At 40.4% G+C, this 20,112-nt stretch overlaps 1 protein-coding gene across 1 annotated transcript in view; it reads left to right on the top strand.

Moving 5' to 3' along the window:
* The window catches only part of thsd7aa (thrombospondin, type I, domain containing 7Aa), a gene marked incomplete at both ends in the record, with an annotated part of 129,034 nt that overhangs the window by 66,910 nt on the left and 42,012 nt on the right, over positions 1-20,112 (top strand). The window contains 4 exons of the mRNA XM_080045915.1: positions 6,028-6,183; positions 9,531-9,734; positions 16,990-17,184; positions 17,821-17,859. Of these exons, the coding sequence (XP_079902041.1) occupies positions 6,028-6,183; positions 9,531-9,734; positions 16,990-17,184; positions 17,821-17,859 (594 nt within the window). The remainder of the gene's footprint in view (positions 1-6,027; positions 6,184-9,530; positions 9,735-16,989; positions 17,185-17,820; positions 17,860-20,112) is intronic.

Genomic DNA, 20,112 nt, shown 5'->3' with positions numbered 1-20,112 from the left:
CACACACTCACTGTGCTGTCATGTCTCCTATTATTTGAACAAACCTCTAACTTAGACTACCATGATGTAAATGAGGGCCCTTATCTACCCACTATACTCATTTGCACACTTTTTCACTAGCTTAAGCTGTTTTCTTTCTTTGTTGGCTATACTGCAGTCTGAGAGTGGATTATATTGGTTTTCATTTGATAGATTTTGTGTTTGCCAACTGATTGTGAAGGAGAATGGGTGTGGTCAGCTAATTGTCTCTACATTTCACAATAGAGCCAGAAGTAATGTTTGGACCTTTCCTCAACAGGAATCTAAAGAGATCTAGAAAAATCTCTGAAATGTGAAATGTAGATAAGTGCATTCTTTGTTTAGTGTATACTATTCCTTTTTGTATTTTTTTCATATATTCCCTTGATTTAAATATTGCTGGTTATGTGGACATACTGTATAATGTCATCTGATCACTTTACTATAGTGAGAATATTGACAAAACCATTTAGTACATGAATGATATTGTTAGTCTGAGTTTTTTTCACACTAATTAAAAAAGTCTAAGAAATGGTGATTTAAAAAAAAAGTTGAGGCACACATCTGTTCATTTTAAAAGCTTTGATAAACTTTATCAAATTACAGGTGGGAAGCCTAGTATGCATGCCATGGATGACCTGATTCAATTATAATTTGAGATTAGATTCAGCAAAAACACCTTTTTTTTCTCAGATAATATCTGACCTTAAAGTTGGGGTGGAGGATTTGGGGAGAAAATGGCAGTTGGGATAGAGATTCAAATCCAAATACCTCCACCGCTCCACTTGTTCTCTTTGGTCCCTCCCCTATGGTCCCTCCCTGACACGCTCTACACCAACAAAGTCGTGCCAAACTGAATGGACAGTCCCAACAGCCAATAAGAACAGAGAATCGGAGCCTCACTCTGATTAGTCAAAGTGTCAGCTAATGTTAATTTTGACCAATCAGGAATCACATAACCCAGCTTTAATGTTGAACATTTGGAATTGTTTCTAGAGAGAATTGTTTCTGAGGTCCCTTGCTCTACAAACAAAAAAATCACAGTAGCCCTAATACGCCATTGAAACTGACACCTTTCAATCAAACAAACATTATTTATCTTAAAGGAACATTACTTTACCTTATCATAATTCAACCAAGACACATAACAAAAATAGATCAAAAACTATTTTGGACTCTTGGAATTTTTTCATTGGATGATTTTGCCAGTCACTTTAGCAGTAGTCACTAAAGAGTGTCAACCGAGGAACTAGAACAAAAAAAAAAAAAAAAAAATCAAATGTATTCTTCATAACGCAATGGCTTACTACACCAGTATCACTGTATCATTTCCCAGTTCTTGTATCAGAGTTGAGCCCTTGGATGATTTCATTGTGATGATGTGAGCCAAGCCAAGGTTTATGTGTAAAGCACTATTAAGCTGATGTAATCTCATTATTTGCTTTCGAGGACAATCGCCCAAATCCCAGAGTGCCTGAGATAGTGTAGTAGTCTGCCAGTAATATCAATGAGAGAGCACACATCCTTTCCCCAGTCCGATCGCTGGAAGACAGACCCCAGATCAGTGCTTATATTCTGGACTTGATTCACTCACAGTTGGAAAGCCAACGACTGACTTAGTCCTTAAATCCTATGACGCTCATTCACATATTACTGCTTACAACAACACTGAGTTATTATTTATTACAATAGTGCAATGGACTGTTTTGCGTTTTTCAATAGCTAAGGGGTTAATCTCATCACTGTCAGTGAGCCAATACGCTTGCAGCATTGCTTGATGTGCCAACATGTAAAAGTGCTGGTGATTGGCTGTGTGGAGGCATCCAGGAACAATACAACATTTACATCATGGGTTACACAGTATACATCAGTGAGCCTTACATGCTGACTGTCACCTTTTGAATTTTGCACTGAAACCTATTTCTACTGATTCGTTGTATTTTTTCCCATTGTGTTCCTTTTTGCTGGTGTATTTGGTTGGAGCTGCTGTAGTGTCTCAGGAGTTTGGCTAATTTAGGCTAATCTGAAGGCAGTTATTTCCATTTCATCGTATTTTAAATTTGATTCATTGATATTATGTAATGCCTAAACTGAAAAAGAAAACCTCACTTTTTTTACCATTATGTGTAACGTCAAACAGATTTAAACAGAATTTATAACAAAGTAGCGTTCAGGAACCAGAATCGAGGTCTAGGTATGGGTATGTCTGTATCAATATCAACATTATTAGAACATTACCCTGCCTTTACTCCCTAAAGTGGCACTGTTATTTCACAGTTTTCTCGTGTTCTTCTGAAGACACCAATAGATGTCCAGGTGTTCTTAACTGTGACTGCAGGTAGTTGTATAGCAGCTGTTTCTCCTGTACTGGGCCAATGCTCAATATGAAACACTGTTGTGGAGCGTGAAGTGTGACATGCTGTGTATAACAGCTGTGCCACTGAGATGTTGGATAGACAACATGGGAGTTCAGGTTATTGATAGAGGGTTGGCCGCTTCTCAGGTTACTCATTTGGGGGGAAGACTAGACCATCTGGCACAGTTATAGCTGAGCAAGGTCAGTGTGTGTGTGTGTGTGTGTGTGTGTGTGTGTGTGTGTGTGTGTGTGTGTGTGTGTGTGTGTGTGTGTGTGGAGAATGATACCCACATTCATCAGCCTTTGTAACGGGCTCAAGGAGCTGCTTATACACTGGACCAGAGGGGAGTGGAACAAAGAGGCTACTGTCACTGTCTTCTCAGTGAGTATCTCCTCACGATCCACTACCTGTCTGTGCTGTACTGTGTATGTGTGCGCTGAAAAACCCTGGTGTTTATATACACAGCATATAGGCGGTGACACTTTACAATAAGGGTACACTGTGTAACTGTTAGTTGATGCTTAGTTAATGCAATGAACAGTTAGTTATGCTTATCAAGCATGAACTAACTGTTAATGCATACTTATTAATAGTTAGTTAGGCATTAAGCATGCTTAGTTAACGAATGCTTAGTTAAGCATATGTAAGTATAACCATTGCTTAGTTAATGCTTATTTAGTATTTACTAAAACAATATTAATAGTTAACTAAGAATGAACTAACAGTAAATGAATGTACCCTTATTGTGTTACAGCCTAGGCTCTGTAAAACCCAATTTTTCCATAACACTTTACAGACCTGGGCTGTGTATAAACACCAGAGTTCTTTTTCAGCACACAGACGTAGAGTAGGAAGTGGTAGTGGGATCGTGAGGAGAGCATATTTGCTGATCATCTGTTTAATACCTACAAGTTATAGCTGTGTAATTATATGGCAATTCAACAGCCATTACTACTGGCAATCCTCTGCCAATAGTATCTGACACTCTCATACAAACTGTTTTTATGACTGGCCCAACCCACGTCTGATCTAATATTGGATGGAATGTCATGATATGATGTACACACATTCATGATGAGATCTTAATGTATGTACAGTTATTGTGATCTCAAACACACTCCCTGCGTTCCAATCCCCCATACTTCCATACTATTAAGTATGCCAGAAAAAGATTTAGGATGTCCCAATACATGCACGTCAATTGTAGTATGCTGAAAATACATAAATGTCCCACTAACTCCAATAGTATTCGTCTTTATTCTTGACATTTCTTGACATAATGAAAAAAAAAACTTCCTTATCTGATTTTTTTTCTCTCCTGTGCCCCTTATACTCTTCTGCACTTTAGTATGTAGTGTAGTGAAAATAAAAAGTATGTGATTTGGAACACAGGGACAGTTTATATAGAGGCAAAATGCACAACTGGGTAGGATGGAGTGGAGTGGTGTAATTAATCACTGCCTTCTCAGCCAGTCACATTACAAGTCATTCTAGCTTCCACAAACAGCTGTTGCCTCTTCAGTTATGTTGTTGTGAAGATTCAGAATGGCACTATTATGAGAACATTCAGGCAGAAGTAGATGGCTTTAAAATGTCAAATGCTGAAAAGTTTTTGTTGCTTTTTATTTATTTTTTGCAGTCCGTCGGCTTTCCAGAACTATACGTCGTTACTATTACTCCTAAATCCAATTTTAACACCAAACATGTATTGTTACATGTAACATACTAAAAGGTGTCAGTGATTCTGGAGAATGCTTGTTGTCAAAATATTTTTTTGTTGTTGTCAAAATCAGTGAATATCTCCTTTTCAATCTGTTACCCGTCCGTACTAAGTGTGCTCTGAAAAAAAAGAATCCAGTGTTAATACACAGCCTAGGCCCTGTAAAACAGCTTGTTTACATACCTGTTTACAGAGCCTAGGCTGTTTATTTAAACCAGTACGGACAGGAAGCGTGAGGAGATGTTCACTGATTTTGACAACAAGTGTTCAACAGACTTTTGTTACTTACAGTATTATGTGGATGCCTGCAGTATGCTGAAGCTCACTCGTATCTGTTAAAATTGGTTTATTTATAACAGTCAAAAAAAGCTCACAGTTAACATATGTATTTAACAACTGTATATGAAAAGACTCATTAAAATATGTTAATTCAACATTTCTAATATTTTAATATCAATGTAGATCAAAAGGCCACTACAACTAAGTCACACAGTTTTTTACACATCATCCTTTTGTTTGTTACACTGGGCACTCAAGGGCATGATGCCACATGTACACACACACACACTTAAACAACACCATTTAATGCACACACACCTTTAGGCCAAGCGGAGGCAATTTGCATTTGAATGAGGCTTGGGTTCCTGTGGTGGCACACAGCCGGAAATGATTCATCAGCTTGACGACCTTGCAGAGAGAGAGAGTCACCTACAGCTGTGTGGAGTCCACTGGAGAATCAGGCCAAAAACACTAGGCCGGCCCGCTGTGATGGGGAAATGAGAAAAAAAGCTTTGTTGTTTTAAAGTTGTCTGGTTTTTAGAAGATTTTGCAGGGTTTGGTTTAGGGGGGTGGAGGGAGTATTCTAAGCCAGGTGTTTGTTTCTTGGGGGATATTTATCTCTATCTCTATCTAGAAACTTTTCTGTTTCCATTTTAACCGTCAATTTTTATTTTATTTAAATGTTCTATTTCTACTCATTAGCTTTTAAATGTTTCATTTCTATTCATTCACTTTTCTAATGTGTATTATGTATTTTAATCTTGCAATCTTGAATTGTGCTATATAAATGAACTCGCCTTGCCTTGCCTTGCCTAGTATGGTAGTGTCTGTTAAACCCATTGTTGGTATTTTCATAAGTTTTGTAGGCCTATGTTGTTTGCAATTCCTGCTGCGACGCTGAAATATCCCCCTAGGAATACACAAAGGACTCTTATCTATCTATGAGGAAAGGTCTTTGGATCTAAAAGAACAACATCTGCTTTTTTTGTTAATTTCAAATGTTTTTTATGTACATATATGATTTGTTGGGGAAATGAATGGAAAAACCCTGATATATTAGTAAAACAGGTCATATCTTGCAGGTGGCATATTTTGGTAGTCAATGGGTCTATGCTCTAGTGAGTAGAGCATAGTCACTGCAGCTAACCCTATGGTGACATCATAGCAGTGGGACACAGTGTAGCCTGCCCATAAATTCAAGAAAGAAAAACGTCACACAAATTTTATATTTTATTGAGCAAAATATAGTTAGAGTTTGTTGTGTATGCTCAGGCCTCAACACTGCTCACAGAAATATTTACATACAATATTGAGGTGTGATGAATACATACTCCCCCCCCCCCCCTGAGCCTTCAGGTTCAATGTTAAATTCAGTTACTTTATTAGGCAATGGCTACATTGAAATTGGTCTCCTTCGCATAGGGGGTACCTCATGCAGGGTCAGACATAGTACAGCGGCCCTGGAGCAGTTTTTTGGGGTTAAGTGTTTTCCTTAAGGACACAATGGTAATAGAGATGGTGGGCACTGTACATGAGAAACCAGCCACCACTAGTTTTACAACGTAAAATTACTCGGGTTGTCTGTCTAGAACTAGATCGCAGGCTTATCTCCAGTTCCACAGTGTGTCATTGATCTTGTCTCTGTCTCCACAGCGTTGAGACCCATCGACAGTGACCTGTGTGTGGGTATCAGCCCCAACACCACCCAGCTCTGCCACATCAGCTGTCCCGTGGAGTGTGAGGTGTCTGCCTGGAGCGCCTGGGGACCATGCACCTATGAAAACTGTGAGGACCAGGCAGCCAAGAAAGGTAGGGTTAGGGCTAGTCACAAATGAGCTAATGTCCTCCTGACAACGTGCACTAGCACTGGCTTAGTGTTGGTTCAGAGTATTGAGAAAAGCCAATGCTGAGAAAGTGGCCGTTAAAGATGGCTGTATAGCAGTTTTGTTCAGTTTTGTAATCAAAAAAATCTATGTGATTTGTATAGCCAAATCTCCCTTTTAACAAAGTGGGCTGTCTGTTTTTTAACTATACATATATAATATAGTGTTTAACATCAGTCTCAGTCTTATATCGCCCAGATGTGCACATGCTATATGTACAAATGCAACTTTTTTTTCAAACGATTCTTCTATGTTATCCTCTAGTTTAGATTGCATAGACAGAAGTTTTCTCATCTCCTGTGCCTATATTAATTGCTTGTTGTGGCAGGTTGTGCCGGTCCATCAGTGTGTGGGTTGACGCTGTCGTAGCTTCAGCCCCTTTAATTCTCCCTGGAACAGCGGTGGCGGCGGCCATGACTAATGCATGTTGACTGTGCGTTAATGAAGCGGCTCAAATGAAAGGGACGCTGGGAAAATTCTGCTCCATGCATCTTAATGATGGATCCCGCTCACTCGCTCCTTCGCTCACTTTGCTACCTCTGCTCTTTCCTATCATCCACTGTACCTAATGGAAAGTGAACATGAACACAAAAACACAAAACACACACACACACACACACACACACACACACACACACACACACACACACACACACACACACACACACACACACACACACACACACTCAAGTGTATGTTCCCTGGGTCTCATTATCCAGAAATATATGGATTCAAAATGGGTCCTCCTGGCTTCCAATCTTTTTATCCTCATTGACACGGAACATGGGAATCAGTTGGCTGTGATAACGACGTGTATTTTTCTGAATTGTAATTTGTCCTTTATTATCTACTATGTATGCAGAGGCTACTGCTTTGTAGTATTTGAACCACCGTCACGACTTAACAATTTCAGATTGCATTCTGTCTTAGCAACTTTCTATTAAGATTTACATGTAGCCTATGTATACATTTCTCATAAAAGTAAATCAAGAAAGCTAAGGTCTGCATTGTATTAAATACAATAGAAGCATTAACACAAATCGAACGACAACACTTACAGAAACTTACCTTGTTACTACATAGGCTAATTAGAATCAGATGAAGTGACAACTTGCTCGTTCTTAGGCGGATATGGGTGTCCACTTCAGGTTGGATGACTGACAATCTCCAATGACAGTTTTATGATGTGGCTGTCGAGCTAGGGTTTAGCTTTAGATTACTTTAAGGTCATTGCATTTGCTAAAAGGTGCACACATCCATATGTTTCTATGAACACTCAATCATATATTCACAGCTGATGTAAACTATGTTGCTTGTAGAGTCAAACTCAGAGAGAAATAACACACACACCGCTTGAATTTTTCTCCCCACGACCGCTGCACTCACAGTTAGTTTGCCACTGTCATTTTAGTGAATCAATCTTTCAACAAAAAAATCTGTATGACTCTTTTAAAGTCAAAAACCATCTAAAGTTGCATAAAGCACATCTGTGTGTTGTTGCTGCTAGGAAAGAGTCATTCAAAAGTGCATGTGTGTATTGTTTTGATGCTAAAACAGTTTTGAAATGGGATTGTTAGGTTTTGTTTCAAGAGTTTCATTTTGCCGTATAAATTATAAGTTTATCTCCATGTGCTTTGTCCTATTCGGCCTGTGTGTTAAGTTTTGATACAGTGAGCCAAAGTCTGCAACATGTGTGTAAGCATTCGGCAAAAACTGTAAAGTGCAACCAATCAGATATCAGCTGTAGGTGATGTTCTAAAAGGGGACCAGGAAGCCACAACAAGCAGAGCAGTGAGCGGAGGAAAAGTGAATTATTTGTGTTTCCCTGAACATTTATATCACAACATTATAAACATACCACATTCTCAGAAGGAAAAGTAATGGTTGGCCAAATCCTATCGTTAGCTACAATAGGTGGTGCCACACTGCTATTGCCTAGCAACAGTGACTGACTCGTTTCAGCCAGGCCTGCTTGCCTAAGAAGCTGCATCCTGTCTGAGAAGTAGGCAACTCATTGAGTAAACACTTCACTGTTTATCAATAGGATTATTCAATTTAAGCTGACATAAAATCAAAAAAAATGTATGAGTAAACCTTACCTCTACAAGACCACACATGTATACACGACGTATATAAAGCACAAATATAACTTTCAAATTTCAAATTGGGATTTTGATTTAAAAACTATCTAACTAATACTTATCTTTTGGTGGGCCTATATAGATTTGTTTACACGTTCAACCCCCCTCTCTTGAGAATCGTTGCGCAGCTTTGGTATATCCTGAGCTGATATCATGTAGGAAAGGTCATCACATATAATTGTTTACTGTGTATGTCAAAATGAAGCCTCTAGCTCTGACAGCTCGTGGTGCTGTGCCTGCTACATCTCACTACCATGCCATTTATAATACACTCTGCCGATAGCGAGTGAGTGATGCCTGATAAAATTTAATTCCCCGAACCCCAAGTCTCATCTTCACAACACGCACACAACACACACACACACACACACACACACACACACACACACACACACACACACACACACACACACACACACACACACACACACACACACACTCACTGATAAAGCCTCCGTCAATGGGGTCTAGACACGTGGCGCTAAATGTTCTGCCAACCACCTGATTAAGGTTCTTTTAAAGGAGAAAGGAGAAGAGACAAAAATGGAATAGAAAAAAGGAGAGATTGTGCCCTCCTGTAGGCCCTCCGTGGGGCTCTGCCGCGTTATCGGGCTGGAGCAGGAGTGTGTGGATTAGATGGTGGTGGGGTGACCTTGGCCGGGGCTGGAAAATAACACTTCCCCCCTTTTCCTAGGACCAGGGGGTCAAGGAATTCTATGCCCTTGAGCAGAGAAAAACGACCCACACATACCTGAGAGCACCCCCCCCCCCCCCCCCACCAGCTGAAATAATTGATGCCTGCATGCATTAAGTCACTTTGGATAAAAGCCACTGCAATTAGAGGAAAATTAAAACTCATTACTTATGTGAAGTTCTTCTAGAATTTCATGTCAACGTCTGGCTTAATGGGCCGTCACGTTAAATGCAATATTTAACGCTTCTCATCGTCAAAAGGCACACTGTGAACCACGGGGTGAGGTTAATGTGCGTACAGTTGGCACATTGAATTGTGTCAAATTAAAGCAAGTTTTTCACAGGGGGAGGCACCGTGGTTGATAAGTGTGGTGGCTGTTTAAGTGTTCATTAACTTAAGTGGGGTTCTTATTGTTCTCTCTTTCTTTCTTTTCGACAGGCTTCAAACTGAGGAAAAGGAAGATCGTCAATGAGCCTACGGGCGGGACCGGGAACTGCCCTCACCTGGTGGAGGCCATCCCCTGTGAGGAGCCCAGCTGCTATGACTGGCTGGTGCTCAGGCTGGATGAGTGCACGCCCGATAATGACATGGAGTGTGGACCGGGAACCCAGATCCCACAAGTGCAGTGTGTCAACAGTGATGGTGAGTGGACTTGAACACATGAAAACATTTGACCATATAAAGCAGCTCTTTTAGATCGGAGGGTTACACTTAAGAAGTTAACTAAAGCACTTTTGAATTGATAACCATAGCTTTGGTTGTAAGCAATGATGACTGGTGGTTGGTTTAGCACTTCATTTCCCAGAGATCACCTGGGAAATCAAAATCTAGACAAGTGACAGCTAGCAGCGGCTCTGGAACGGAGGTGGAAAAACTGTAACACAGATGGGGCTTTACAGAAGGCCACAGGACACGCTTGTAATGGGAAAAGAAGCATACGCCAAATGTAGTTTTTTTATAGAATTACACATTACACAGATTATTAGAAAATATGAATCTAACACAATTAATAGTGGATGGAATTTGTCATTTGTGTTCAGCAAAATTGAACTTTACAGTCAATGAGAGATTTTTCCTATCACATGCACTCACGCTCCATCTCCTTCTCTATATAACCACATGGAGAGCAGTGGCCATGTCCCCTCACTTTAGAATTGAGTCAAAGTATCACATTTCATTGGACACAACTTTGATAATTGATAAATTGTTTATCAAGTCATTTATCAAGCAGAAATGACAGTCTTTGACTTTTGCATTGCCTCTACCTTAAGTCATTCTATACTGCCATCTTTGGGTTTTGGACTGTTGGTCACAACCAGACACATAAGCATGCTCTGTGATGAGTTCAAATGAGTCACTATGTCTTGACAACACATTCGTTTATGAAGTGGCTCAGTTGAATTACCAGAAGACGGGAGCTGTTTCTGATTAGTTATGCGGTGGTGTTCAGTGTGTTTCCACTTTGCCACAGAATCACTCTTTGGCCTCTCTCTGAACCAGCTCCTGTTAGCCTGGGCTCACTGCCCAACATTGTACTGGCTGTATTTGTATTTTGGGGAGATATTCCTCAATTGTTGGTGCTATTCTAAGCAATTTCATCAGGTTCCTGTGTGTGTGTGTGTGTGTGTGTGTGTGTGTGTGTGTGTGTGTGTGTGTGTGTGTGTGTGTGTGTGTGTGCCAGTGTGTGTGCCAGCACAGGCGACTTGCCAAATCTGTTCTGGAAGAGACAGTGAGGCACCAGGAGAACAGTACTGGCATGGCCTAAAGGAGCTCTCTCTCCATCACAAACACACTCACACGCACTCTCTCACACAATGGAACGTTATGGCTAAGCACTTGCTTTCTTGCTCATAACTCAACATAGGGAACCAGCAGTCTTGTATATTATTTCCTTTCTAGACAATGGCATGTGTTATGCTGTTTAGCATTAAAAACAGCAGTGTTCCTTGCACACGTACAAAAGCAGATTCTTATATGCTTTTTCTTCACAAACTACAGTACCCACACCTACTCACAGGGTTCATGAAGCTACTTTGGAAGTCCCACACTACTACCAGTTTCTTCACATTGGGACAAGTTAAAACAACAGCAAAGCTTGCATACAACAAATGTTTTTGTCTTTCTTTTTATTGTTTACTGCAAGCTAAACATTTTAAAAGTGTAATGCTAAATTTGGAAACAATACTTACAGTAAAAAAGTGTTGTTGTTCCCACTTAGGAAAGACTAGTGAGTTTTCCTATAGTTTTTTCCTATCTCCACAGGAGAGAAAAACAAATCAAATAAGGAAGATTTTTCTTTTCATTATGTCGAGAAATGTCAAGAATACATCGAATACTCCAAAATGCTATTGGTGTTAGTGCGGCATCTACGTATTTTCAGCATACTTCAATTGACCCGCATGTATTGGGACATCCTAAATCTTGTTTTGGCATACTATATAGTAGGGAAGTATGCGTATTGGAACTCAGGATTAATGTTGCTGTCTAAGAGGGCTAGGCAGCATAGTGGAACGGGTGGGGGGCCTAGGCAGAGACATGCATGGCAAAGATACAGTGAAGTAAAAGTGCTGGTGTTCTATAATACGCAGGAAGTTAGTTAATGTAGTTTGGCCCATGCACTGATCTGGTCCATTTATCAACAGCACAGTGACTGTGACAGAGAGCTCCTGGAGGATATTAAGGTACTTTTAAACCCTCAGATAGTTCCAGATTGCCGCAATCTGCGTCAAAAATCTGTAATCAAACACATTAAATTTTACAGGGTCATTATTGTATTAAATACACCTCCCTACTTCTGCTCTGAAGTCATTTTAAAAAGATGCTCTTTATCACCACAGATATTTTGCTGTTCCACTTTAAAAAACAAACAAACATTGAAACCCACATTGAATGAAAAGACAGGGCTCCAGTTGTCCACGGAGACATTGTACTTCCTGTGTATGTCTAACCAATTCATGGGAAGAAGAATCATTTAAGATAGAGATAGAGTCATCCAAATTCATAATAGGAGTTACTGTTTTAGGTTTGTGTGCGCCATTGTCTTAGATACGACCACATAAAGCCCAGTGGTTCTATGAATAAAGTTGAATTCTGCTGTGCAACAATTGGGAGACATGTACAGCCATATTTCCTAGTAGCATAACATACATACATAATGGGTCATTAAAGGGCACGCATGACTGAAAAAAACACTCACAATTATTACGTGTCATTCACACAACAATAAATCATTATGCAGGTTGGAGACATCAGATCCTGCACACAGCACATGCACTGCATTCTACATCAAGTGCCAGCGGGTCCAATTAAAAACTTTTCTCTACTTCTAGCATGAATGGAGCTCAAACAACAGCAGTGAAAGAAATCATTTGCTTTTTTGAAAAAAATAATCCAACTGTTTCTGTTCAGGGGAAATGTAGGCCACAGGAAACCACTGGGATGACTGGGAAACATTTTCTGTTTTTGTTGATCAGAATCAAATTGTGAAAGATAAGTGAACAGAGACATCCATCACTCCTACATTTTCCCTGCGTTCCAAATCACATACTTTTTCTTTTTACTACACTACATACTAAAGTACAGAAGAGTTTTAGGGCCACAGGAGAGAAAACAAATCAGATAAGGAAGATTTTTCTTCATAATGCCAAGACATGTCAAGAATAAAGACGAATACTCCAAAATGTTATTGGAGTTAGTGGGGCATTTATGTACTTTCAGCATACTACAATTGACGTGCATCCTAAATCTTTTTCTGGCATACTAAATAGTAGGGAAGTATGGGAATTGGAACGCAGGGATAAGTTTTCAATTGTTTTTTTCATGGGTATGATGAAATGTAAAATTAACTGACTGATAATAATAAAACAAGTGAATTAATAGATTAATAAATATGTAAATAATTCAAAACTTAGACAGAGTGGCCCAAAAAAGCCATGGGTAAAAAAATTAAAAACGATACAGCTGCTACAATGCACAGCAGTTCTACATAAACAACCTGGTATCACGCCGAGGCGTCTAATAGACACGCATGGACCGGCGTCTAACTCACACGCCTTGCCTGACCAGGGCGTGTGAGTTACACGCGCACCTCCCGCCGTCTAAATGAATGGAGGAATAGTCTAAATGAACGGAGGAATAGCACCAACAGGGGCCGACATGTTCTCCCAGGAATAGCACGACATGTTCTCCCAGCATTTCAATACTATCTAGCTGCAGCCCCCTCGGTGGTTAGGGTTAGGGCAAGGGGACAGGGAGAGGTTATAATATAGATAAAACATTGACGGAAAACCGCGGCCGCCATTTTGACTACGGGCGGCCGCGATAGCGGCCGCCATCTTGACTACGGGAGGTGCGCGTGTAACTCACACGCCCTGGTCAGGCAAGGCGTGTGAGTTAGACGCCGGTCCATGCGTGTGTATCTCACGCCTCGGCGTGAGATCGGGTTGACATAAAAGTGTGCACAGCTTTGTTTGATTCCATAAGTCAGAGAACTGTTTCGAAACCCACTCATGATTAATGAATCAATATGAACTGAATATTGTATCCAACTTTGTTTTTTTTTCCACCCACCAAAATGGTGTGCGTGTGTGTATTAGTGGGAAATATAACAGTCATAGGGAGATTTTTTCGAACCATAACAGTATAGCTGCTAATGAGGGCTCTGGGGAAAATGAGAGAGAGAGAGAGAGAGAGAGAGGGGCTTGTTCATCAGTTTTCATATCTTAATCCTAATCAATGTCACCATTCATTCACAAGTCGCAGGGTCCATGTTGTATTAGCTGTACGTATTTGAAATCTCTTTCTTGTGAGGAAATTAGAAGAAAACTGTCCCTGAAAGACCATGTAATATGGGGCAGGAAGCCACTTCAACATTGCTCAGACATAGTATTATAGTTTTCAATTGTCTATATCCTCTAGTAGTGGTCTTAGAATAAAAGAAACGCTGTAAAGGAGAACATACATAATTGTTGTAGAAGTGGACTGATATATATATATTTTTTTAGCAAAAACGTTTCTTTCACTTTATTGTATGAATGGTTTACCACATTGTATGTGAGATGGAAAGTTTGGGCTTAACTTATAACTTATAAGAATTTTTCCCAAAATCTAGTATGCTGGAAAGCTTGATGCTGTTTTAACATGACAAGTAAAATTCAGATTTGGGAGAAATTTGTTAAAGTGTAATCTTTTTTTTAACCATATATATTCGACAGAGAATATGGCTGTGAAAACAACTGTAGTGGGCTTTCTTTGACTATATGTCATATGACAGATATGTTATCAATGTATAATACGCCTCTGGAGTTCTTATAGTTTTCACCATAATGCTGAGCCAACGCAACCTTGTCAAATGACTGCTAACCCAAAACCCTGGCATGTAAAAATAACATTACATACAGTTGTGGTTTTAAAAGCCACACGTTTTTTTAATTATTTATTGTTTTTTATTCCTATTCACTTCTATTCCTTTGGGCTCTTTTATTATCTAGATCAATTTAATACAGCGCATGAATGTGGTTCAAATCCCAGCCATACATCAAAACCTCCCTCAAAGTGCTCTCATCTTCATCTCTTCTTTCTCTCCTACCTACTGAAAAGGCACTCTAAATCTATAGAGGTGTGGGCTTCTTTTTTCATAGACACAACCAGACGTATTGGTGTATTAGATTAGCACAGTCAGCTCAGATTTAGCCTGCCTTTCTTCCCCCATTGACCTCTCTGTGTTACCGTGGTGAGAGGCAATCTCCCTCAGATGTCTTGGTAAAGATGGAATGGTATAGCGGAAAAAAGTCAGCCTCCGTTTTTGTACATTTCCATCCAAAGGTTCAGACAGCGGTTTCGACTTGACTGATGCGTGTGATGTTAAGAAAAAGAAAATGTTTCCCTTTGATAGGCTTCAATTGCTTGCTATAAGCTCAAGGCACAAGCTATATCGTTCCAAATTCTTAGATGTGTGGGTTTAGCGGGATGTTTTTTTTTTCAAACCGTGCAGAATAGGATAGAGGGGAGGAGGTAATTTATCTGAAACTCTGCTTTCCAGCTTGTCTATAGTATAGGTCTCTTTTTATAGGATTTTCATTCAGACCGAAATACATTCATTTCCCAGAATTTGATACAGCCGATGTTGCTGTGTCTGAGGTAGTGATTCATCCTCTTCCTGGAATGCATCTTACCATGGCATACCGTAGCTGCTGATGTGGTAAGCTCATTGGTAAACTAACCCTCAAAACATATGACCAATACAAAAAGGATTCTAATTTTTTTTTCCGTAGCCGCCTCAACTGTGTTAAATGTATGGATGAAGTGCAGCGATCCAATAACTAAATGACATCATGAAAGCCATCAGTGTAACACTGACACTTTAATGATTTCCTCCAGTATCCAATACATGGAAGTCTTCCATTACCCCCATCAAGGCTACATACGTCCCCAATCACCCCCCCCCCCCCCCCCCAAAAAAAAAGCCATGTGGCATCCCTCACAATGTTCTCTTGACTGGCCCTCTTATTGATCTCTGGTTGTCTCCCCATTGATGAAAATGGATCTGTTTTTCCCCCTGGAGTCCCAGACGTATCACTCATCTCACTGCTTGCCATTCTTTCAGCCCCTTCATGCTGAGATTTCTAACAGATACGGGTCCTTTCAGCGACAGGACAGGCTTGGAATGGGACTGGGATGAGAGGGGGGAGTATAAGGAATGGTGAGGACAAGCCTGCGGATCTAGATCAATACTGGCCACGTCAGCACCTCCCCCCCCCCATCCTCCCCCCACGCCTATGAAAAGAAAGCCCTTGAAAATACCCCTAACACAAGCCTGTATGCACTCTCAGACACCCATTTCTCTCAAGTCATTTGGATATACTTTTGGTATTGAAGATAGTCATGGCCGCGCAATGTACTGTATGTACTGTATGTGATTCCCAGTGCACAGACCATAGGCTATGTAGCAACTTGTACTGTTGCTAGAGAGAACGCAGCACAGAACAGAAGGATTACATGTCTTAATGGACATCTCACGCTTGGGAAAGAAAGCAAAGGCATACTTCCATTAATATAGCATTCTTTCCCCTGCAAAAGTTGTGACTTTTCAACATGAAAAATTAAATATATACAGTATATACTGTATATACTGTATATATATATGTCTTTTAACTACTTCATCTGATTTAGTGAATCATGTCAGAGTGGAGTGTGATGAAGTATTAATACCCAGTTGAGTTGAATTATGTATTAAACATGTGCAAATTATTCACAAGGGCTCAAGGCTATGTCATGTATGTATTGCAGTAATTGCAAAAGTATACAAACACATTAGGGACTGACACGATATGGTCGAAGACTGCTTCGGCTTTTTAGCATGTAGTGTACAACGTATGTGTCCATTTCCAGTTTCCAATCAAAGACAAAAACCCTTCTTTCTCAATGAAGATTCAGGATATACAGTATTATACAGCATAGTCTTGTATTACTGTGTGATGTGATACATCACCCAACACAGTCTGCTCCAAACATTGATTTTGATCAAACGTCTTGTTTGTTACACCCTCACGTTTGTATCCTTCTTGTAAAACATTTTTCATTGGTTTTCCTTCTGGTGTGCACAATAAACAGTTGTCATGCTATTAATGTTGTCTTAGATTTAGTTCTGTTTTGGGGAAATATACTACACACAATTAAAAGAGTTTCAAGAACATCAACCATTCTATTTATAATTGTAATGTTTGTAAATGTTTGTTAAGGCTGGAGTGACATCCATTATTATGTGGCCTTGGTCGGATACTTCACATCTCTAACATTTTAATTGACTTATTATGTAGTGCATTTCTATGCCTTTTTTATAAACTTTATTTGTTTTACTGAAACACTAATGCCCTGGATCTGCCTTTTGACCATCCAGGTGAATATGTGGAGAGGCAGCTGTGTCGCGACGCCATCCTACCCATGCCTGCTATCTGTGAGGTGCCTTGCCCAAAGGACTGTGCCCTGAGCCCCTGGACACCCTGGTCTCTGTGTTCACACACCTGCTCCGGCAAAAACACGGAGGGCAAGCAGACCAGAGCTCGCTCCATACTGGCCTATAATGCAGGAGAAGGTAAGAACACACCCTGCTAGAGTCAGACAGATATGAGGTTTGGCCAATATATGGGACTCATGTGAAACTTTCAATCAATTGCCTCGTTTCCACTAAGCAGCACAGTTCGGTTTGGCAGGGTTTGATAATGAACTGTCACCCTAGATCTGGCTAGCTTTTCCACTGCCTACAGTACCCTTACTTAGCAGCGGCAGGTACTAAGCTGCTATGATGTGAGCAGTGCATTTCTCTTGCGCGAAAAATTACTCTTCTGTTGCCAATCAACGAACTGCAGTGTTTAGCTCCACCCCTTTGGGACCCTTTGGTACTGCTTGGTACCCCAAATAAATCTTAGTACCCTTTTCCAACTTTTGACAGTGGAAACGCAAACTATTTTGTGCCGTGCCATACCGAACTGAACAGCAGCGCTCAGTGGAAAACAAGACTAATTAGCAATCAGTCATATATGTTAAAGACAACTCAACCCTTAACAGCTATCCTCAAAGATCTGTATCTGCCTTTACAAAGCTATATTGGTGTAATGTGATGCTAAAGTCTTAAAATAACTGTTTGTTGCTGTATGTCTCATTTGCTTCTCCTCCTCATATGTCACAAGTCAAATGTCTGAGTGAAATAAATGATGGTGTGTTCCTACAGCGACTGCAAAGGTTGTGGCGTGGGTTACTGTCAAGCAGGGTAAGAAGAGACTGGCAGGATATAACAAGCTGTTGAGACACTATATGTTTATACCTCAAGTTGTCCAACCATATTGTACAATGTGTCGTCAAACTGTTATCGAAAAAAAATAAGGACTTTGCCTTTTACTTCTGTTGAAGGTCCTTCCAAGCTGTCGTTGGTCCGTCCAGTCTTCGGTATACACATTCATATTTGATGTTCCTCAGATGACAGAAGTAGTAGATTTTTGCTGATGTAGTGCGTAGTCTCCTTATGTTTAACTAGAGGCAAATAGAAATGTGGCTGCCCTTAATGTTAACATCTCCCTGTGGATCTGCTGGCCCCAGCAAAACCCTGTGTGCTTCTGAAATAGAAAAAAAAGCTATTTCACTCTAGTGGTAGCATTGAGTCTTCCTTTTAGCATTATGTGTGTCAAACCCCAAAATGAGGAGTGGGCATCTTAAGGGTGCTGGATTGATACTGATGTGAGTGCCTATCACACTGTGCAACCTGGTATCACGCCGAGGCGTCTAATAGACACGCATGGACCGGCGTCTAACTCACACGCCTTGCCTGACCAGGGCGTGTGAGTTACACGCGCACCTCCCGCCGTCTAAATGAATGGAGGAATAGTCTAAATGAACGGAGGAATAGCACCAACAGGGGCCGACATGTTCTCCCAGGAATAGCACGACATGTTCTCCCAGCATTTCAATACTATCTAGCTGCAGCCCCCTCGGTGGTTAGGGTTAGGGCAAGGGGACAGGGAGAGGTTATAATATAGATAAAACATTGACGGAAAACCGCGGCCGCCATTTTGACTACGGGCGGCCGCGACAGCGGCCGCCATCTTGACTACGGGAGGTGCGCGTGTAACTCACACGCCCTGGTCAGGCAAGGCGTGTGAGTTAGACGCCGGTCCATGCGTCTGTATCTCACGCCTCGGCGTGAGATCGGGTTGCACTGTGAGAAGGGATTTGTATCTCACCAAACCTTGTTTTGAAGAAGAAACACGGGACGGCTGGACAGATGGTTAGCATCTGGCTTTAGCAGCAGATCAGAAATTCATCTTGATGGATGCCCCTGCTATCATTTTAACCATTCCTGCTGGTCAGTCTTCTGGATCACATTGTGTGACATGCTGTCTACTCACACAACAACAAAGCATTGACGGTCGTTGGTAGGAGTAGCCTCATATTTCATAGAGTCTGTTTGGACTGTTAGTAGGCTACTGGGCTTCAGGAGGATGTCTGAAACCAGAACACCATGCAACATCTGCAGTGTCGGATTGATGGGTAACACTTCACCATGAGGGTACATTGCTTAGTTAATGCCATTAACGGTTAGCTAATGTGTAGATTATGCTTATTAGGCATTATCTAACTGCTAATGCTTAGTTATGAATGGTTAGTTAATGCTTGGTTAAGGATGACTTTGCTTTTCTAATACTTCGTTAAGCATAAACTAAGCTTAACGGTAAATTAATGACTTGTAATGTTTATTAAACATTAACTTGGCAGTAATAAACGGTTAGGTAGTGCTTTGTCTATGCTTAATAAGCATTAAGAAACTAACAGTTAATGTACCCTTATTGTAAAGTGTTACCGATTGATGACGATGGAGTATGGAGCCAGGCAGGCTGGTGTGGTGTGTGCTGAATGAAGCGTCATGTAACGTAGACCTGTCCTCATCTTTAGCTATAGCAAAATGAAACAGGTTTGAAAGGGCTTACATTCAGTGTTAAAAGGTTGAGATATGAAAGAAGAATTTAAGTGCAAGGACATTAACTTTCCGATACAAAAGATTTGAATCTGTTGGAGCTTTTTTGAAGCCCAGAAAAGTACATGCTTGTTTGTATGCATTTATGTGACGTAAGTGTATCATATTTACAGTCATATCCAATGTTATGCATTTTTAAAAACCTGGGTGTTTATGTCTTAGTATAGCCATCCTTACTATCTACTATTATGATAACATTTTGTTTTTCTCGTTTATCATTTGATTTTTATGGGTAATGCTCAATTGGTATAACAACATAGTAACAGATAGACACAATTCCTTCCAAAAATTTAAACAAATTGAAACCTGCAATTACTTTTCATCATTGTGGAAAAATGCATTCATTAAGTGTTACAGTACACTGTAAATGAACTAAATAACCAAAATACCGTTTACAATTTACCATTATTGGCATAATCACTTCAACACATTCACACTGAAAAGTGTTATGGCTGCAAAAACCATAGCTTATCTACAGCCATTTGTGCTGGGCAT

The sequence above is a fragment of the Ammodytes marinus genome, assembly GCF_949987685.1.
Source record: "Ammodytes marinus genome assembly, chromosome: 17".
In the NCBI taxonomy this organism is placed as follows: domain Eukaryota; kingdom Metazoa; phylum Chordata; class Actinopteri; order Uranoscopiformes; family Ammodytidae; genus Ammodytes; species Ammodytes marinus.
This window is presented reverse-complemented; position numbering and strand designations above follow the sequence as displayed.